A 20,794-nucleotide genomic window follows, 5' to 3' on the forward strand; every position below is an offset into this window, starting at 1 on the left:
TTGATTCAAACATTGATTTTCAGACATTCATGGTGTGAAACTACTCAAGAGTGCGTAATGGCAATGAACAGGCATTAATTCGCGTTCAAGATTCTCCGGTCTTCGTTGGCACAAGTCAGCCTGCTTGCGCAGTTGGTCCTTTTCGAGTGAGTTTTATTGGTATACTTTTTTTTTAATTGTAGAAAGAAAAAGCCAAGTCACAAAAAGATGTGAAGATTTCATGGGTTTCTCTTAGATGCGTAGCCATAGCACACTCACTCCTTCTCTTCCTGGGACTCCACGCTACTCGGTCCCGAGAAAGTATCCACATTCGGTGGGTCTGACAGTATAAGCCGGGCACATTTGTCAGCGCTGCCAGTGACGCGGATGCGATTACGCCGCGACGGTGGTGGTTTGACAGATCGATCCCATACGCTTTTACCAGCTCTTTCGGGGACATGTGTTGCAGCAACCACGTCTGTTGGGTCTGGAACGACTCCAGTGTCACCCACTGACAAACAAACCTTTCTGAATCGGCCGTGATTTCAGGCACAATTATATCGTTACTAAGCTGTATATGTCGGTCTGTCTTGAGGACCGAGTTATGTGTAGACAGATACCTCTTGACTGAAAGTGTTATTACAGTAAGATATAAGTCAAGGTACCTCCCATAAGTTAAAGCAAGTTCCATTCATATCATCACAAAAAGAAAACCCCGAATCAATCTAAGACATTACGCGAATCTTCAAAAGTCCCAACGTCAAACTGCTTTGCACTTACGCAACTCGGAACATAGAAGCCAAATTTATAAAATGGCATCTCCAAAGCAGTCTCGCAACATCACTGTGGTTGGTGGCTCTGGCACAGTTGGCACACCCATTGTAGCCTCTCTTATCGAATCAGGCATTCACAACGTCTCGGTAGTTACTCGTCCGGACTCCAAAGCGGAGTTTCCCTCAACCGTCAAGGTCCACAAGGGCTTATACGACGACGAAGCTTTCCTGGCATCCGCACTGGCCAATCAAGACGTCTTGATTCTGGCTCTCAGCTACCAGGCCTACGGCGCCCAGATCCCACTTATCAAGGCTGCCGCCAAAGCCGGCATCCCATACGTCGTACCATGCGAGTTCGGCTCAGATGCCACGAACGGGCCCTTGAACGAGGAGATCGCCCTCATGAGCATGAAGAAACCCTTCCGTGACCTTATCGAGGAGCTCGGGGTCAGCTCGTGGATCGGGGTTACCAACAACCCATGGTTCGATTTCTGCATGAAGGGCGCGTATTTTGAAATTGATCTCAAGAAGCGGACCGCAAACCTGCTGGACGGCGGCGTCGTGAAGGCCAACTTCTCCACGCTGGACCGTGTCGGCAAGAGCTTGGCCGCTTTGCTCAGCCTTCCGGAGGCCGATCTGGCCAAGCACAAGAACGGTTGGGTCTATTTCAGCTCGTTCCTGGTCAGCCAGAATGATATTCTGGACAGCGCTTTGAGGGTCACTGGCACCACTAAGGAGGAATGGACGATCACCCACGGAAGCGCCAAAGACATCAGAGAATGGGCTAAGGCAGAGGCCGCCAAGGGCAATGCGATGGCGGGTGCGAAGTCGCTGTTCGCTCTGATGTTCAGCGACGGGTTTGGCGGGAACTACAGCGACAAAGTGATTGACTATAAGGAGTTGGGACTGGAGCCTGAGGAGGATTTGGATGAAGCCGTGAGGCAGGTGGTCATAGAGCTTGGTGCATGAGAGTGTCTGGCCGATATGTGCTGGTTTCTCCCTTCTCTGGATATTGAAATACTATTGCGTACCTGATATTTTATTCATATCTGCAAGCAACATCAATTTTAATTATGTAGTCTTCGAATACGGCATTAAAGTATTAGTTAAATCTATCCTCGTATGAAGATATTTCACTCCTATATCGTGCGCTCAAAAGCTTCCAAAGCATTGTTGTGAGAGGCAAGCTCCTTTTCAACCGCTTTTACGTCTACGGCACATTTCTTCTAATAAATCTTAAAGTTTTTCCCCATATCACCGTACTGGCTCAATAGCTCTTTGTAGCCCATATAACTCGCGGGGGAAGTCAAAATTATTCTCTTCTGCCTAACAGAATCAAACCACTCGCGCCATTCTTCCCTTGCCGTTCTTTCGTACTTCCACGCGGCGTCGAATAACTGCTCGAGGGTGCTAAAGGTAGGATTCGTCGAATTTCTTTTTCTTCACCGAAACCGAATTCTCCCTCCCTCCCCCTTCCCGGAATTATATGAATTCGTTGCTTCCGCAATCTGTATCATGGGTATAGCCCGCCGCCTTCTTTTCAGAACAAATATCGACCACCAGATGGTGCGTCTCTGAAACGTAAACTTTATACTCCAAAATTCTATTATCGATTTCATCCCTTTCTGGTGCGAGTCCTGGCATGTTTTTGAAGGAAATATCGCAGCAAGATATTAGATGGCCCTCCGATTCACGGTCTTTTTTCATGATTTCTACTATGGTTTTACTTGCTCTCTTGATGATTGAGTATCCGAGACTGCTCAACTTTTCAGTGTCTGGGTTTATGTAAAAGAAAGATACACCACAAATTCAAATAAAAAAAATCGAGTGTTCTTAAGATACGTAGTCAAACGATTGTTAGCAGTTAATAAAGGAAGTCGAGCCAAAATTCAGTCAGTTGGTGAGTTTTGTGATTTCTTTGTCCCTTTATTTACGTAGCCAATTTCCTAGCACCGATCAAAGGGTTCCCACATTCTCAGCATACCTTCAATCATTTATACATACCGGCGCCGAGAGACTTTTCCCTCCCCGTCAAAGCCAAAGGTCGTTCAAAGCGATAGAAAATGACTGCCTGTTACCACGTGGAAACCCATCGTAGATGTGGGACTTTCCTTATCGCCGGTCATGATATCTCTTTCAAGCGTGCAGATCAGAGTAGTGGCCTACGTTGTAATTGAATATTTGTCTTTGAGAGCGCTTATCTCAGAAGCCACGTGCGCAGCTGTCGAAGACACTGTAGTTGTTTAGTCTGGGCATGATGGACAGTATAGTCAGGGATTGAGCTTTGCAACGCAGATAAATCAATACACTTTAGACAACATCAACAAAATAACGGCCAAATTCCATCAAGGTGCCACGATTTCTTTTTAAACGTAAGGAATTCAAAGCCCGACAGCTACAGGGCTGATGTCAGTATCAGGATCTGTTAAATCTCGTCTGTCAGAAGCCCTTTCGCACACGAGGTATACTGAATGGCTGCGGCTCGCTACCACAGTCATAGGAGTCCCTACGGACAAGGATATCAGCACCAAGCTTAGAGGTTAGAACAGCAATGATATTACGGAAGTCAACTTTGTGACCTTGTGCGTCCATCAGTACCCGTCATCAGGTAGTTGCAAAAGCAAAGCAGAAATATCCCTACATGCCTTCTCAAACTCGTCAAAGAGCAGAACAGGATAAGGCTTGTACCTCACTGCTTCCGTGAGTTGTCCAGCGTCCATAGCGACTGAATCCTTCATCCTTGGTCCCTGAATATGAACTACGTCCGAAAATATCCAGGCACACAGATATCACCATGATGTATAAGACATTGTGATTGGATTTAAATCTTCGATTTTACTTCATTGTGTTCCGCGAGCCAATTCAGCTTCAAGCGGTTGAAATATGTGCAATATGTGCACGTTCATAACTCTTCGATGTCATACCAAGACCAGACCCATCGGAATGGCTTTTGAACTCCTCGCAATACGTCTCGTGCTCGAGCAATGCAATAAAAACATTTAAAATTCCTCTTCGTCAAGGCATCCTCCCCGCTTACCACTCGATGGGGTTCTTGATCTCCTCGCCACGATTCGTGGTTGGGACAGGAACAGCCTTGGCAGCCAGCTTGCCGCCCTGGCCCTTTCTCTTCAGATAGCCACGACCGTCAACCCAGGGTGTGCGGGCAGTGGCCTTTTTCTCATAGTCCACGATCTTATCGTCGAGCTGCATGGTCAAGCCGATATCATCGAGGCCATTGACCAGGCAGTGCTTGCGGAACTCCTCGACGTCAAACTTGCAGATTTCCTCTCCGTTGGCAGTGCGAATGACCTGGTTCGGCAGGTCAACCTCAATCTCTTTGCCAGCATGAGCCTCGGCAACTATCTTGTCAAGATCGGACTTGTTTTCAATCTTGACGGGAAGCATGCCATTTTTAAAGGTGTTGTTGAAGAAGATGTCGGCAAAAGATGGTGCAATAATGCACTTAATGCCAAAGTCAAGAAGAGCCCAAGGGGCGTGCTCACGCGAGGAGCCACAGCCGAAGTTGGGGCCGGTGACGACTAGAGTCTTGGCCTTGGTGTAAGGCTCCTGGTTGAGGACGAAATCGGGGTTGGGTGTGTCGTCTTCGTTGTACCTCCATCCATGGAAGAGAGCAGAGCCCAGACCAGTACGCTTGATGGTCTTCAGAAATTGCTTGGGAATGATAGCGTCGGTGTCGACATTAGAGCGTTCCATGGGTGCCGCGATACCCTTATGGATCAAGAACTTGGGCAAACCCTGGCCGCCTTGCGGCTTACCGACAATATGGTTTGTGGTTTCGCTGTCCTCGGGCTGGTCGGTGAGCTTCTCTCTGGCCTCTTCGTCATACTCGATACTCTCATCCTTGTGGCCTTTTGTTGTTGTTGTTGTTGGGTGAGAAGCCTTGAAGGCATCAATGTGTGGGCTGGTTTTGTACTCAGTCAGGGTACGAACGTCTGCAAGCTTTCCGACGATGCCGGCAGCGGCAGCCATGACAGGCGACATCAAGTGAGTGCGACCCAGGGCACCTTGACGTCCCTCAAAGTTTCGGTTGCTGGTACTGGCACATCTCTCACGTGGCGATAGAATGTCTGGGTTCATGCCTAGACACATACTGCAACCCGCTTCCCTCCAATCAAATCCGGCTTCGATGAAGATCTTGTCTAGGCCCTCAGCCTCCGCCTGCTCCTTGACAAGACCGGAGCCAGGCACAATCATAGCGTGTGTGACGTTGTCGGCCTTTTTCCTGCCCTTCACAACGGCGGCAGCGGCTCGCAAATCCTCAATTCTTGAGTTGGTGCAAGAGCCAATGAATACCTTGTCAATAGGGATGTCCTCCATCTTTGTTCCAGCAGTAAGACCCATGTACTCCAACATCCTTCGTCCAGTCTGCTTCTTGGCTTCGTCGTCAAAGGTTTCGGGGTCGGGCACGACACCAGTGATTGGGACGACGTCCTCGGGGCTGGTACCCCAAGTCACAGTAGGGATGATGTCAGCACCGTCGATCTGGACATCGATATCGAACTTGGCATTGGAATCAGACTGAAGGCTCTTCCAGTACGAAATAGCACGGTCCCATTCCTCGGAAGGATAGGCGGGGGCTAGGGGCTTGCCCTTGAGATACTCAAAGGTAATCTCGTCGGGGGCAACCAGGCCAGCTCGAGCACCGGCCTCGATCGACATGTTGCAAATGGACATGCGGGCCTCCATGCTCAAACTTTGAATAACGGAACCGCAGAACTCGATAACGCATCCAGTACCACCAGCGGTTCCGATCAAGCCGATGGCGTGGAGGACCACATCTTTTGAGCTGACACCAGGGGCCAGCTCGCCATTAACTTGTATCCTCATATTCTTGTTTCTCTTTGTGATGAGACATTGTGTAGCCAAGACGTGCTCAACCTCACTCGTACCAATACCGTGGGCAAGGCAGCCGAAGGCGCCATGTGTCGAAGTGTGAGAGTCACCGCAGACAAGGGTCGTACCGGGCAGAGTGAAACCCTGCTCGGGTCCGATGACGTGTACAATACCCTGACGCTTGTCGCCGAGACCGAAGTATGTGACGCCGAACTCTTTTACGTTTTCCTCAAGAGTCATACATTGTAGGCGCGAGTCGTCCTCTTCGACGAAAGTGGAGATGTCCTTCATGCCCTTGCGGGACTTGGTGGGAACATTCTATATTCTGTGTTAGTCGCAATTCTTCATGTAGCCGAAATGAGGTATTCCGTACGTGATCAGTCGTCGCAAGAGTGCAGTCGGGTCTCCTGACTTGTCGGCCTGCATTTCTCAAGCCCTCGAACGCTTGCTATTGGAGTTGTTAGTTAATGCCCATTTCCTACGTCATAGTTTGGTGTACGATTTGCGGCCCGGCATTGCAGGTAAGGAGTGAGCACGCGAGCAACTTGCAGGCACATGAAAGTTTGGGGGAATACGCGTTACGAGTACAAAACAGTATCTGATCCAGACAATATGGAAGACAGCGCGAACGATTGGAGAACATACCGGTGATGTGACTTCGTGGACAAGATGTCTGTCTGTTCGTCGAAGTGTAAGTCGAATGTACCTAGTACTGGGGGTACACGGGTAATTACATACCAATATATAGAAGAATAGTACCGTCCAACTTCTCATCGACAATATGGTCGGCGAGAATCTTGTCGTAGAGAGTTTGAGGCCCTCCCGCGGTCGACGGCATGTTGAGCAGCTTGATTTCTAAGGTTTGCTTTTTGCAAGTTTTGTACCGTCAAGATTATAGAGTTAAGATTGAGGGAGGGGCAAAAGGACGGAGGGAGTCGTGGGTTGCGCTTAATCAACTTCTTCGCCAAGAATAGTCGGGAATGTGTTTCTGCAAAAGGAACAACTAGAGAATGCGGGGGAGAAGTCGTCTACTGAAATACAAATTCCAGAGAAGGCGAAAAAAGCAACCTTCACGCCGAAAGAGGAACCCAACTTTCCGAGATAGCCTCAGTCCCAAAGGTTTCGCACTCCGGTCTCGGGCCTAGCTTATAATATGGCCTTGCTCATTGGGCAATGCGCGACATTTTGCCCCACTATCTTGAGCCGTTCCTGCTAGTCGGTCACGACTGCCTGTCCACTAACTGGAGCCCAGAGCCGCACAATCACAGTCGCTGCAATCTCTACCTTTGCGGATTGCGATGCAGCTGATGCACCATTTTGCGAGGGCTCCGCTCCAATGAGCAGAAGGGGCAGGTGGAGTTTATCAATCCTCCGTATCGGCAACGGCGTCTAGGAGGCCTGACAATCGTAAGCTGTACCTAGTACCTTGAACCCATCGCCGAGGGTTATGCAGCGATGGTCGCATGCATTTCATGGGGAACATTGGGGAACCCAAAACCAGCTGCCAGATAACAGCATCATCGCATCCGAAGACGCAATACTCGGCAAGTCTTCCAGCAACACAAATATGAAATGCCGCGCGCTATATCGAGTGCTGCCTCGCATCTCACTCCAACCACACAATATATCTTGTTGTGCAAGTCACCTACGGTTACATGTGGATAGCGGCGGGGCAGCCACCTCTCCCAAGTTTTTCTTCGAGGCGTACAGGGGACACTTCACTGAGTTTTATGCGCGATGACACAAGTATTCGTCGTTTGACATGATCTATGGCAGTCTCTAAGAAGTTTTCAAACTACTGCTGAGTACGAGCATTAAGCGTCTAGATGCTGTCGCTTTGAGCGTAGTCAGGCTGGAACCTTCATGTTTGTGCTCCTATATCGGAAATGACGTCAGGTATGCTGTTGGGCCGGCTAGTTGAGTGTATGAGCACATGTCCAATCATAAAGAAATAATAAAAGCATCATGTATTCTTACAGACCTAAGTATGCGTGGAACGCTACAGCAATTTCAAAGCATAATATCCGCATGAAACAAGACATGGGCAAACGGCTTAGCATCTTTGCCGGTTGACCGCCGATGTTTCCTGTGTGGAGACCGGTCCTGTCGACGGAATTCGCTCCGTCAGGCCCCGGTTGCGACCTCCCTATATCCGGGCCAAGGTCGCCGCTACCGGAGCCAAATATTGAGCTGACCCTTGGAAGCAACCTCATAAGTGCAACCAGTTGAGAAACTTGAAGCCACACCAGGCAATAAGTGTACCAATTACGCAGAACAGTCCTGCACAAAAGAAGATCGCTAAGTCTGTTAGTGTGCTTATGCCCTTCTGTCTTCTTCTCCACAAGCTGCTCTGCTTATTGAAAGCTGGCCTTACCAGAAACCACCAAGCGAAGCTTATCTCCAAGACATTTTGAATGACCAAATAGAGTATGATATAAGGTATAGTGACCGCGTCAGTGTTGGTTTTCTGGCTTAGGTCTGAGGATTTGGAATGACCGTCGATGCCTCCGCTGGCGGCGCTTGGAGACTTCTGTTGCTGGTTCTCTTGCTTGCAGGGACTGGCTGTACTTCTGTCTTTCGAAAGACTTTTGTGCGGAGATTTCGCACTGCTGCTCTTTCTATGAGCGTGGGTCTGGGTAGGGCTGTGTTCGGCTGCGGCTGGGCACCTCAACATTGCCGTGCGAGCCGCGGCCTGTACTGCAGCCTCCCTCTGATCGCGCTGGAACACGTGATGTAGATCGGCTTTGTGGGACTTTACTGCTCTTAGATTCTCGAGTTTGGAGTCTTTGCAGTTTCCTTGCTCCATTGCCTTGGGGCTGGGGCACATTCGTGGTGTTTTTGGAGAGCAATCTTGCAGAAAAGACTTGCGCGGTGGAACATCTGGGTCGGACGCTGAATCGGTCTTTTGTGTCTTGGGATGGTGCTCGTGATTCTGCAATTTTTTCAATGGTGTACTTGGATCGGAATATCTCGTGGTAGTTTTCTGCGTCGCTACTGACGCGTCGCAACTCCGATTGTGTGCTTGTTGCAGTGTTTGCGTTGGTAGTGTAGTGATAGGCTTCTTTAACGCTTCGTCTGCCTGCCGGTCGAGGTGACTGACATGATCCTGCTTGAATGGGCAACTCGTCTGATCGAGATCGTAGCCAGTAGTGATGGTGATGGGTGTGGAGGCAGACTCGCGGTTTATTACTTCCATGTGAGTATCGCCGTGACCTATTCTTTCTCTGGTCCGTTGGTGGCTGGATACATTCTCCGGCCTTTCCAGGACATGTGTCGTCGTGGGGACGAGTGTTTTTTCTGATTGCCCTACTTGATTGCTTGGAACTTCCTGTTGATGGTCCCAGTCGTCCTGAAAGTGCCACATTTTTACCCTTGAGGTCTGGTACATCCCCGGCTGGCTTGGAACCAACATGTGAGGATTGGATAAACTCTTCTTGAGCTCTTTCAATCTTAACTGGGATGAGGTCACTATAGCTGCGCTTGTGCTGCGTCCACAACCCGTGGGCCTGCTCTCTGCCCCGGCTGAAGTCGCGAGAGCCAGGCTGTCTTCCAAGGGAAACTCGCTCAGTTCTGTCTCTGGGGTGCTCGGCGGACATGGAGTGGCCGCCGACACTTCCGATGAGCTGAGGCTGGGCGGCTCCTCGACCCGGCTCTCTATAATACCCAGATGGCAATCCGGTATCTTGAGATCGATGAAATGCTTCGGGTCGGTGAGAATATTGAGAGAATGCGTTCTCATGTTCGTCATTTCTGTCGTAGACGCTGAGATTGCAATAGCCTGGTCTGCGGTTGGATCTCCTGGGCTTTTCTGCCGCAGACGGCGAACCCATAAAAAATTACCCTTGCTGCCACATTTCCCTGCATCATGGGCGATTACGTTGGAAGTAGAAGCACCAACTGGATTAGAAATCGAGACATAATTGTCTTGCTGTAGTGCTGGGCTGCGAATGGTTGTATCGTCTGAAGTATTCATTTGGTCTCCATAGTGTATTCCATTGAGCTTTTCCACCCTGACACATATTCCTGAACTCTGTGCTGCATTAAACATTAGTTTCTCTATTGAAATCCAATTGCAATGACTTACTGCTATTAACAGATTGGGCAATGGGACTCAGGAACGGCTCAGCTGCAGATGACCAATATCTTTTGTTTCGTTTCCATTTGAGGGCCCCACCGTCGTGTTTGAGATCAGACTTCTTCTTCTCAATCTTTGCCAGCTTTGCTTGTGCCTTTTCTAGCGCTACCCGCTCCCTAGCTGATTCTTCCTGGCTCCTGGCTTGTTCATATGCCTGCTTTGCGTTGGAGACGCGCTGTACTAGCTTGACAATTTTCTCTTCAGTAGACGGCGATGTTGCATCAGAGCTGAGCGTGTCCGTAGGCGTTAGAACAGCCCACTCTCCAGTCCAAGGATCATACCCAGTCACAGGCAAGAAATCGCCACTGGCTTTGAGCTCACGCCGCTGTTGTCGGGTTTGCTCTTTCGATTGTAACATAGCATAAATTTGTGCCGCCGACGAAGGCTGCGGTAGTTCTTGGGAATTGGGCAAATTGCCGGCCTCGAGTCTCGAATGGAGATTATGGCTGGGCAACATCCGTCTGTGTGGGTTTGGACTCGTGTTCCATCGATCAACCTGAATTTCGAGCTCGGCCCAGCGATGAGGAGATAGGTCCTCAGCAACGTTCCAATGTGTGAGCTCCTCAGGCTTGATGCCAAGATCCAGATATGCAGACTCTTTGCTGTTGTCCTCATCCCGCAGCGTACTACCTTGCTCAGGACGACGACTGGGCAAGAGCTTGAAAAAGAACCCAGCGAAAGAGTTCGCCCGATTTCGAGGCATCTCCGATGGTAAATGATATCAATACATCGATATCTTGGTTCAAGGGGGCGCTCGTATCAAGATGTTGGGCCTCGAGTACAATCCGAGAAGGAGAGGCACAGCGTAGATGTTCAAGCATACCGCAGATGATACACGAATAATTACAAGGACAACGTTAAATCGACTTCTTGAGGTTCAAGCTCAGCGCCAGCGAAGAAAGCGCTAGACTTTGTTTGAAAATATGAGGAAGTTACATGGCTGTTTACCTTATCAGAGGTTTGAGACACGCACGAACTTGAGGTTGGCAGGCACGACTTTACGACACTAGGGTTGGGAAGAACGGCCCTGCCGCATCCCCAGCAAATTGCATATTATTCCTCAAGAATCCCATCATACATGTTAGTAGCACATGCACAACCCTTGTAAGGTACTTGGACGCCAGGATCAGAAGGGAACGATGGTTGAAGCTTTGGGGGTGTCTATCCTCTTGATCGTGTTGATATAGCAGTCCCTTTGGTATGGTCCAGACGCCAGTAAATGCCATAATAGTCCGCCGTCCTGCCTAAAAATACACCATTTCAATACAACTTGATATGTCCAGTCTCGGCAAATCATGGTTACCTCCACATGGAGGGATATCTATCGTATGATTGCCCTCTGTTCTCTGTCAAGGGCCCCCGGCCGGTCTGTGTGGAGGAAGGCAACGTCCCTGTGCTCTTTCTTACACTCTTCGTGGGACTATCACTGCGATCCCTGCCTTGATAAGTTCGGTATTGCTCTAGTTGTGCCATTTCACTGTTGTTGCGAGGGGTTCTGTGCTGGAGCTCACCGAGACTGGGAGCTTTCTTCAAGGGCGAGCTAGGATGTGTGTAGACGCCCAGATATCCGCCGCTGCTTTGCGGTTGGGTCTGCGTCTGCGTCATGGTGGTGGATGTCGAGACGGCAGGTGAATGGGTTCTGCTTACAGAAGAAGAAACCCTAGGGGTGCTATGCCTCATTCCCGATGGTCGCTGTTTGATGCTTGATGTCAGCGCAAACGCGTCCGTCTGGCGAGATACAGGAGGGGTGAATAGTCCCGGGTTCCTTGCACTCGACGTGCTTGATCGAAAAGGTGTCGAGCCATCCGGATCAGTGTATTTGGCGTAGTTAGGATTCGGGTTTGCCTTGAAGCCGCGGCGCAACACAGTTGTGGGTGTGCCAACTCCGACGAATTCCTGATCGTTACCATCTTCGTCCTGAGAGATCTGGGTGGAGGCATCTCTGACGATAGGATACAGGTGCGGGTGGACGAATTTCGTATCGTATTCATGCATGACCTCCTTCTGAATAATGGCAGTATCCTTGTTCTGCTGGGAGAATTTAGACTGCAGGAGGTACATCTGGGCTGAGATGATCATTTGAAGAACAAACCACTTGAAGACGACGATACTAGGCCGCGTATGCAGATGTGACACTGGGAGAAACATCCAAGAGACCAGGACGTGCCCAGGACCGAACCAAGACAGAATCTGCAGAGATATGGGCAGCGGGTCCCAGACAGAGAGCTCCCATACATCCCTGGTCCGGTCCGGGTGCGCTCTCGATTCGGCGCTCTCGGAGCTGAGCAAGTCGGCCAAGAAGCGCATGGGCGAGGACGAAGCAGGCGATGACTGGACTCTCACACGCTGTGCCGAGGGAGTGTTGTACTCCTTCTCCACGTCAGCCTCGAACAGACGGTATTTGCGGGTTCGAGCATTCGTGTAAAGAGCGTTTAGAGTAGAGAAGCCTGCGAGGATCCAGACGAGGGTTCCGACCTAATTTAATTAAATAGCATGAGATGGGGGGTTCAAGTATAAACGATGTATTTGCGGATGCGTGGTAGGGACTCACAAAGAACCTCAACCATCCCGAGCCAGCATCGTCGCTGAAGACATCGTCGACAGTAGTTCTCCGGCCAGAATTTGCCCGCGCAATCGCAAAGACCAGATTCATGGCTATGCCCAACTGCAAGCCCACGCTCTTTGAATTCCAGTCGCGAGTTTCGATTTCTTCCGATAACCATAACAAGAAGTCCATGGGATTAAGCATAGCCTTGACGCGCTCAGCGAGCGGCTTACGGCGCACCATTCGTGTCGGCGGCATGGCCACGGATAGTTGTGTTGGAGCTGGGCGTTGCACGTTGGTGGCGGGAGACGAATCGGTTCAGGATGCTAATCGGCACGGGTGTGACAAGAAACCAAAAGACCAGCTGGAAATAAGTCTAGACTAGAATCAAACAACCAAGTGAATGATGTTGATCTGTTGCAAATTCACTGTAACATCGGGAGCCCCTTGGTCTGATTCCTGAATCCTGTCGAAATACCCTTGGGTTGTAAAATAAGGACCAGGCAAAGCGCCGTCGCTTTTCGTCGCGATTGCTGTTTCCGTCGACGTGGAGACTGTTTATTCTCCAAAAAATTGTCTGCCTGCGGGTTGCTAGGTACAGCACTTGCGTCAAGCTAGACTCCGGTACCAAGTAATTTATCGGCGTCGGCAATGTTATCAGTACAAGTTTCAGGCAGCCTGGGGGAAGCTCCAGCAGCTCTGCGGCCAATGGCAGAGTAAATTTCAGTTGCCTAACCTAACCAAACGGCAGACGGTAAGGCAATGGTGGGGCATCCTCTAGGTTAGCGGGCTGAGGGCGCTGGGGGGAACTGTGGGTTGGGGGCAAGCTGCGCGGGCGGTCAGAGCTTGAGCTTCCAAGGTCCCAGGCCAAATTCAGTGGACGTTACTGGACTTCGGAAGCTACCTGTCTGTCTACAAGTGACGTTCGTTCGCAGCCGCAGTCGAAGCCCAGCCCAGCCCACTATATCCACAGCCTACAGCAGACGACGAGGCCGGCTCGTCTTGTCTCTCATATCGCTCGTCCTACTCCCGCTGCATCAGATCATCCTCGACCATCATGGCAGCCTCGCAGGCAGACTACAAGGACAGGCAGTTCCTCGCCGTCATTGGCGACGAGGTGAATGGTGCCCCGACAAACTTGATCGATGCCTCAGCTAATACGTACCGTGACAGGATTCGGTAACAGGGCTGCTGCTAGCTGGTATAGGCGTATGTACCTCATCTTCCTCCCTTCCTGTGAACTGCACAGGACCGCAAGTCTGACCGTGGAGCGCACAGCATGTCACAAACCCCCCGGACTCCCAGAAGAACTTCCTCGTCGTCGACAACAAGACCGAGAACTCGGCTATCGAGGCGGCCTTTGACTCCTTCACCACAGAGCGCAAGGACATTGGAATTGTATTGATCAACCAACACGTTAGTCACCCGCCCTGGAAGAGCACCAGTCTCGTCTCAACTACCTACCTAGCTGTATTAACGTCGATGCGCAGATTGCCGACAAGATCAGATATCGCATCGATACCTACACAGCCGCCTTCCCCACCGTCCTCGAGATCCCGAGTAAAGAGCACCCCTATGACCCTGAGAAGGATAGTGTATTGAGGAGAGTGAGACGCCTCTTTGGAGAGTAGGGCAGCAGATCCCACGCGGACATGGTTTTGGCACTGTTAGGTCCAACACAGAGCACTTTTGTACCAATCACACGAGGCATAGAGATACCACGGATTACCTGCTGTCTAGTTCATGTTTGTTTGTTTATTTGATCAACTGATGCTTAGATACGATGCCATGAATCTTGTATAGGTACGTGTTAGTTCCCCAATCGTAAGCGTTGTTTGCGTGTACCATCATCTCATTATGTCTCTCTGTGTAAATGCCATGAACAACAACCCCGAATGAGAAATCAAGGCAAGAAAAGTAAGATGAATCCAAGCCGCACTTCACTATTCTTCCCGCCAACTAAAAAAACAGTTCTCAAGGCCTGATCGACACGCAGCACATTACAACCTCATAGTTCGACGCTCTTCTTGCCACCAAAGGCAACCTGAGCCTCCAGGCAAGCAATGGGCTTCTCGTCGTAGTTGATAACCTCGGCATGAACCGTGTACTTTCCCGGGGGAACCTCCTTGGGAATTTCAACCTTCTTCTCAACACTCAAGATGCCCTTCTCAATCGGGCACTTCAGGTCTGCCTTTTCCGTCTGCTCGCAGAGATCGGCCTTGGTGTTTACCAATCTGATCAGACCATACTTGACTACCAGGTTGATGTAGGCGCCGTCCTTGATGGGCTCGAAGACGGTACCAGTTGCACGGATCACGAGCTCGGAGCCACTATAGGCCAACTTGCATTAGCATGATTCCTTAAACCACAGTGCATGGCTCACCGCCGGGCATTTCGTGGTACGATGCGAGGCGAGGCGAGACCAAACTGGACTGAGAAAAGGGAGAACGTACGGCTCAGGTGGGTTGGGTGACAGGTCGACGTTGGTAATGGTGACAATATCGTTGGGGTGGTTCGCATCGCAGTAAGTGAGCGGGTTCTCGCCGGGGACCTTCTTAGCATCATCGAGAGCGACGACCTCCTGGCTCTCGTCAAACCAGCCAGGCCGGGCAGAGGCAACGCCAGCCAGAGCGGCGACGCAGGCAACGTTGAATCGCATGGTTTCGTGTGGCTTGCCGAGGGGTTGTCTACAGTTCAATTAGGATACCACAGTGGTTGTCTTTTCCGAACAATATAAATGCTGCACGGGTAATATGTCGAAAGGTGGCGGTTGCAATAGGTGGTTGGTGGACTACCAACATATGCACGCAAGCTCGCAATCGGAGCTGGCGTCAAGGGTACGGGCCTCGGGCCCTGTAGAAGCTCAAGGTCCTTATCGGCGAGAGCCGCAACCCGGTGAAATACAACGCGCCAAACTGGACTGAACGGGATATGCACATACCTATTTCTGTGTGGCCGTCTCCCTAGAATGTCTGAAGATACTCAGTGCAGTTGTGATTGATTAGATGGAAAGACTTGAACGCACAAGTACAAGCCAGTTGACTCAAAGGCAGAGAGAGAGGCAAGGCAAAGGCGGTGCCTGAGACTGGCCACCCTGTTTGGGGCCGCGAATCAGAGCTCCCCGCCACCGATCCCATGACGTCCTACTTAGCGCAATGTGAGCTTTACCGCAAGGCATTCCCCCCCCGGTCAAGTGAGGTCGTCACTGACGATGGCACAGCAGAGACCCAAGTGCCTTTTAGCACATTTTTCTATCCCGCACTGTGGTGTCACTCCCATCGCTATAGTTACGCATGGCTAATACTGATCGCTTATAACCAACCTGAGAGAAAACATCAGGATGCATGTCACGAACCCTGGCTGGTGGGGTTATGCCATGACACGCTTGCATTGCTTACTCAATGTCGGTACCTCAGGTAACCACCACTCAATACAGTCTAAAATTGTGTAGCAGAGATGGTGATGGGAGTAACGTAATGCGCCTTCGCGTGCAAATCAGATCACACTTGAACATGGCGATCCGGCTTATGCCCATTACATCGATTACGCAGGGGGGAAGAGAAAAAGAAAAGAGAAAGAGGACGATGAAAATTGCCCTGGAGTCATCAGCCTGTGCAGACGATGCTTTTGTAATAGAACGATAGCGATTCTCCAACGTCATACCTCATTCAACTCGTACGTTTTAATATTAATAATTACAAATAGAATAACTTGGAAACCTCTTTCAGACGGGTATCAGCACTCCACAAACCACTTCCAACAATGTCGTAATGAACCACCATGCTCTCAATCTTGAATTGTTCTATTCCATAACCTCTCACAGACTTAAAAGGCTTGCAGCACTTGAGCAATAACCATGTGCCATCCGCTACTTGTCAAGACTCGGAAACGATTTCGTCGTAATGATTAGTAGTAGATCTTCTCCTCCCACAATGGAGGACGGACGCCCTCAGTATCCCACTCAAGCTTGTTCTTATCGTTGAGAATGCATCCCTCATCGGTGATTGGAATGACTCTACCAGTGTCCCTCACTTCTTGCTTCGAAATACCGGCAGGGTCCTCCGGAATCCATAACAGTGGCGTTGGGGTTGTGACCGCGGGAGGATAGTAGGCGTTATGCTGAACTTCCTCACTGTACAGATTGTCAAAGTCGGCTCCATCACTAGGGACAATGTTCCTCATGGTTGCGAAGTCCTCGTGAGCCCAAGGCTTCAGGAACTTGACAATCGCGGAAGGTTTCTTCTCTGTTGTGACAGGGGCCACTTTCTCAGACGTGCCAGTCGCACCATTCTTGCCGTCGCTGATTGGACCGTCACTAAGCTTGTTTCTGAGGGAGTCCTCTTCGGCCTGAAGTGACTTGGGAAGGTTGTGCAATAGTGGGTTCACGGCACTGTTCACAGTCATATGGAACAGGACAGTGAAGATCAGGAAAATGATCATCAGAACGAGCGGGCCGATGGCAACGGAAGCACCGAAGAGACCGACCATGCAGATCTCCGCAATGTAAATACCAACGAACAACTGTTTCAATGCGCGCGGGTAGATCAGACCGCGAGTATCAATCTTGGTATCCGTTACGAACAAGACGTTGTAACGCCAGGCCAAGTAGAAAAGGCCAAGGGAAATGGTAGCAAAACCTAATACTAACGGCGCAATTGCAGCATACGTGATCACTAGATGTGTTAATTCATGCCCTACTATCCAATGACTATCAGCGAGAACTTACTGATTACGGCAATGTTGGTATAAACTGGTAAAACACTTCCCCAGGAGATGGCGCTCAGATTTGCCCACTTGTTATACATGGCACGCGGGGTACCAGTCAGAAACTTGTAAAGAAGCGTGAATATGAAGAAGCCGACAACCTGGGTTAACACGTTCATTCCGATGGCAAGACCTTGGACAAGGAAGTAGCTGATGTAGAAGTTTGAGGCTTTTGGCAGATTCTCAGCAAGCAGTGATGTAACGCTCTTGGGATCGTTCACGATTTGGGGCACCACAGCGGAAGCTGAAGATGTAACCGTCGTGATCAAGAAGACCTGGATCACCTGGAAGGCGAAGTATGCGTTCTGCGTGAACAGTTCCACTCGCGATAGCGATGGTTCACCAGATAGTTTGGCGCACACTGCACAAGGTTAATATCTTGTTTCTTCGGTATATGCATGACTGATGAAGCAACTTACGTCTCATAATGACAGGAACGAGGGACATGAGAATGGACAGGGCTACCGACGGAAGCAGGCCTGTGATCACACCCATGATGACGGTAGGGACCTGCTTAAGCCAGGTGAGGAAAAAGACGTTGTTCTCGAGATAGCTGACGTTAGAGATGACACCGACGACTCCAACAGGAATAGCCCAGAAGATGATAAGTGCCGCGATGAAGCCAAGGACAGCGAAACGGCGTACTACTCTCTGCCACCAAGAAATTCTCAGAGACTTCCAGACGACCTCGCCAGGGGTTATGCCGATGAACTTGGGCGACATTTGCAAAGCCTGGTGGTGTGCCAGTACCTGATTTGCGGCCTCTGCCTGAGATTGAGTGTGAAACTCGATGAACACACCCGCGATTTTCTTGTAGTGACCATCGCGGAACGAGGTTTGTGCCTTATCAACTTCAGGGATTAGACGTTCCAGTTCTGTTCGGCACCAGTTGATAGTATCCACTTTCTTGCCAACAAGTCCCAATGGTCCAAGCCGGTGAGAGGGTCGCTTCTTAGTAGGAATCCAGCGGGCAGCTAAGCTACCAGACTCGGCATCAGCAGTGGCCTCATGTCTTTCTGCAGAACCTCCCTTCTTGATGGCCTTGAGGCGCGCACCGTTGGCCAACTTGAGCAGCTTGACCTCTGCCTTTTCAAGCTTCATGGCGACCTTCTCGCGCTCTTTAACAAGATCTTCGAGCTCCTTGGTATCTCCGCTAATCCAAATCCGCCTGACTGCATCCCCAAAGACCTTCCGCAGTCGGGCTTCGTCCAAGTAGGCATCGGGAACAGAAGTAAAGAGGACCGTTCGAGAGGAGATACGGTTGGCGTAGTAGGGCGACAGAAGAAATGCCTGTCGGACGTTGATGTAGAAGATACACTCTCTCAGAATCATGTACATGACAAAGCCATAGAATAGCCATGCACAGAAAACGTGAGCATAATATCGGTTCTTCTGTGAGCTGCCAATGTTTGAGTACGAGAGAATGTCCAGTTGTGTTTGTCCGCCACCCCCAGTTGCGTTTACCGGGAAAAGAACCGGCCAAGTGATACAACAACCAACGAAGGCGATAACAGTGAGGACTTTCAAGAAACGCAAGAACAAGTACGAATCCAATGACTGGTGCTGAAGCGCATAAGAGTCGGGTATCTTGTAGACTTGACCTAACCATGAAAACCATCCGGAGTCGAGATTTGGACTTCGCTCACTTGGAAGCGGAGTGCTCATCAGTATATTGCCAAAGCGAAGAGTTGGGAGTTAAGTTGGAAGAGACATACCTCTCGCGCAAACTTCCTATGTAAGTACGAGGCGCATACCATCGTCTGTTGCTCCTGCGCAAGAACAAGAAGATGACGAAGTAGACACCAGCAAGAACAGCAACTGGTACCAATGTCGCAACAAGATCTAGACTGCCTGTGAGCAAAAGGCGTACGGTATGTGCAAAATCGAAATGAGCAGCTCACTGGACAAGGAGACCGGCGTCGTATCTCGCGACGAACCCACGTTACTCGCGTTCGAGCTGGACATATTGAGTCCGCGTGACTAAGATAATATTCGTGTAGTTGGAGATCGAAATATGGAAAGCCGCGGGGCCTTGATGTGTAGGTGTTGGCGAAGCTTTATGAGACCACGCAATGAAAATTGTTTCTGCAGCGCGCCGTCTAGGAATGTGGATGCCGCTGGGATAGCAATTGAAATTGAGGGACCACAGAGGCGTTGCAACGTGCTCGTTTTCTGAGACGTCGCTACACTTCAACCAGTCCTGACGCTGCTGATATAGTCGCTTAACTCGACGGGAGGGCGTCGAGAGTAGAGTCCTCTCTACAATTGAGAAAGAGACAAAAAGAACTGAGCCTCAATTTGGCCAGGCTTTCAAAGTTCAGACTGCAGGGCAGCTGAGACTTTTGAGACTGGGGTAATGAAAGGCTGGTTACAGGATCTTGATAGCGAGCCGATGACGCGGGTTTGCAATGTACCCCTGTCTGGTTGGGGTGCACCACGGCAGCGAAGCGCGGAATGTGGTGTAGTCTATCGTGTCTCCGTTCCAAGAATTCTCAGCTCAGTCCTGCTTTAGCGCTGCGATACTCACAGATGGCAGAAGCCGGTGGATAGTAGAGCGGTTTTAGCTTCATTGTCGTGGCCGTGCCGTGATATGACAGGACGCTATTGGATCATCATTTAAATGAGATCTCAAACTTAGATTGACGAGACCCTGTTGTCGAAATATGCGGCCGCAGGGCACAGAGGAACAGACGACCAAATGAGGGCAGACCTGTGCAGGGAATAGAGGATGAACTTTCCCCTAAGCAACCCCCCAAAAAATACCTTCCCAAGAAACAATAACAGTGATGGGAATCGGTGAGTAAATCAGCATCACTCTTTGCGATTGAAATTCCAAGCCTCCTTGTTTGCGATCTTGGAGAATAGCGGCATCAACTATTTAATGGTGATCGACTTTGCTTTTGCACTATTGACTAAGACCAGATGACCTCACAAACGCCGTCGCGCATTCGTCCAAGCTTCGTAGCATATGCTTGGATTCCCCCCTCCAAACCTTGCGATTAACATGGTTCGACTCTATGTTGTTAGTCGACATGACATTTTGACGTATGTCAGAATTTCTGTTTCCTCTCATCCACAGGAAATTCAATGGAAACATTATCTAGCGATCTTTTGCTTTGTTGTCTCCTGTGCCAACACTAATTGAGTAATGATTTGAATGTTATGTATGTAATCATCGGCCTCATTCATGTTGGTCAAGGCCGTTTGACATCTGCAGTAATGGCTATTTGGTAAAGATTTGTGTTACAAAATACGTCTGTGTGCATCGCACTCCCCTCACGGCAATCGTAAAGATGATGACGGGTCGTTGCATGTGACACAGGAAGCTTTTCGGCGGAGGCAACCAATCTGAAACTGTTAAGTAGAAATGATTAGTGGTGGTCCAAATACCATGCATAGTACCCACCGTTGTCATACCACACCACTTGATCTCTTCAGCTACCCTCAATCACTAGTCGGCACTCAATGTGGCTTTGTGCATTCGAGTGCTTGGCGGCCTCTTCATGGTATGCATTCGATATTGACAAATTCTTTACCTGAAGGTGGATTTGGGTAGATTGGGTCCCTGGAGGGTCTTCAGGGTCTTTCGCAGTCTAGACCGCTGTGATAAAGATGCGGGGCTTTGGTGTTGAATACATATGCATGGTTGCATACTGTGGTGATACAATGTTATGGTTGGTCAATGTACTATATCTTTCAACGAACTGCATCAAATGGTTCGGCATCACCGTTGCAGGCCTCCAA

At 49.9% G+C, this 20,794-nt stretch overlaps 7 protein-coding genes across 7 annotated transcripts; 2 read left to right on the forward strand and 5 right to left on the reverse strand.

Annotated features, from left to right (window-relative positions):
- Positions 1-387: 387 nt before the first annotated feature.
- On the forward strand, positions 388-1,902 carry BKA67DRAFT_544689 (uncharacterized protein). Its single transcript, XM_046101285.1, has one exon. The coding sequence runs from the start codon at positions 792-794 to the stop codon at positions 1,719-1,721; it is 930 nt and encodes a 309-aa protein (XP_045963649.1). The 5' UTR covers positions 388-791; the 3' UTR covers positions 1,722-1,902.
- Positions 1,903-3,333: 1,431 nt separating this feature from the next.
- BKA67DRAFT_544691 (aconitase family-domain-containing protein) lies at positions 3,334-6,712 on the reverse strand. Its single transcript, XM_046101286.1, has 4 exons — positions 6,345-6,712; positions 6,252-6,283; positions 5,980-6,054; positions 3,334-5,924 (listed from the first exon to the last, which is right to left on the reverse strand). Exons 1-4 carry the CDS (start codon positions 6,442-6,444, stop codon positions 3,786-3,788), a joined length of 2,346 nt encoding a protein of 781 aa, XP_045963650.1. The 5' UTR covers positions 6,445-6,712; the 3' UTR covers positions 3,334-3,785.
- An 871-nt stretch (positions 6,713-7,583) lies between these two features.
- Positions 7,584-9,545, reverse strand: BKA67DRAFT_544695 (uncharacterized protein). The gene is made up of 2 exons (XM_046101287.1): positions 8,951-9,545; positions 7,584-8,802 (listed from the first exon to the last, which is right to left on the reverse strand). Exons 1-2 carry the CDS (start codon positions 9,434-9,436, stop codon positions 7,816-7,818), a joined length of 1,473 nt encoding a protein of 490 aa, XP_045963651.1. The 5' UTR covers positions 9,437-9,545; the 3' UTR covers positions 7,584-7,815.
- Positions 9,546-10,737: 1,192 nt separating this feature from the next.
- Positions 10,738-12,313, reverse strand: BKA67DRAFT_544698 (uncharacterized protein). The gene has a single exon (XM_046101288.1). The coding sequence runs from the start codon at positions 12,046-12,048 to the stop codon at positions 11,041-11,043; it is 1,008 nt and encodes a 335-aa protein (XP_045963652.1). The 5' UTR covers positions 12,049-12,313; the 3' UTR covers positions 10,738-11,040.
- An 863-nt stretch (positions 12,314-13,176) lies between these two features.
- Positions 13,177-14,024, forward strand: BKA67DRAFT_544703 (ATPase, V1 complex, subunit F). The gene is made up of 4 exons (XM_046101289.1): positions 13,177-13,403; positions 13,460-13,495; positions 13,565-13,702; positions 13,777-14,024. Exons 1-4 carry the CDS (start codon positions 13,344-13,346, stop codon positions 13,915-13,917), a joined length of 375 nt encoding a protein of 124 aa, XP_045963653.1. The 5' UTR covers positions 13,177-13,343; the 3' UTR covers positions 13,918-14,024.
- Positions 14,025-15,330, reverse strand: BKA67DRAFT_544706 (ML domain-containing protein). Its single transcript, XM_046101290.1, has 2 exons — positions 14,740-15,330; positions 14,025-14,616 (listed from the first exon to the last, which is right to left on the reverse strand). The coding sequence occupies exons 1-2, from the start codon at positions 14,943-14,945 to the stop codon at positions 14,295-14,297; spliced, it is 528 nt and encodes a 175-aa protein (XP_045963654.1). The 5' UTR covers positions 14,946-15,330; the 3' UTR covers positions 14,025-14,294.
- Positions 15,331-16,192: 862 nt separating this feature from the next.
- Positions 16,193-19,015, reverse strand: BKA67DRAFT_589500 (uncharacterized protein; the record flags this gene model as incomplete). The annotated part of the gene is made up of 5 exons (XM_046104468.1): positions 16,193-16,959; positions 17,013-17,411; positions 17,470-18,695; positions 18,766-18,892; positions 18,952-19,015. The coding sequence occupies 5 exons, from the start codon at positions 19,013-19,015 to the stop codon at positions 16,193-16,195; spliced, it is 2,583 nt and encodes an 860-aa protein (XP_045963655.1).
- Between the last annotated feature and the right edge of the window lie 1,779 nt (positions 19,016-20,794).

Source organism: Truncatella angustata (assembly GCF_020726525.1).
Source record: "Truncatella angustata strain MPI-SDFR-AT-0073 chromosome Unknown BKA67scaffold_1, whole genome shotgun sequence".
NCBI classification, from domain to species: Eukaryota; Fungi; Ascomycota; class Sordariomycetes; order Amphisphaeriales; family Sporocadaceae; genus Truncatella; species Truncatella angustata.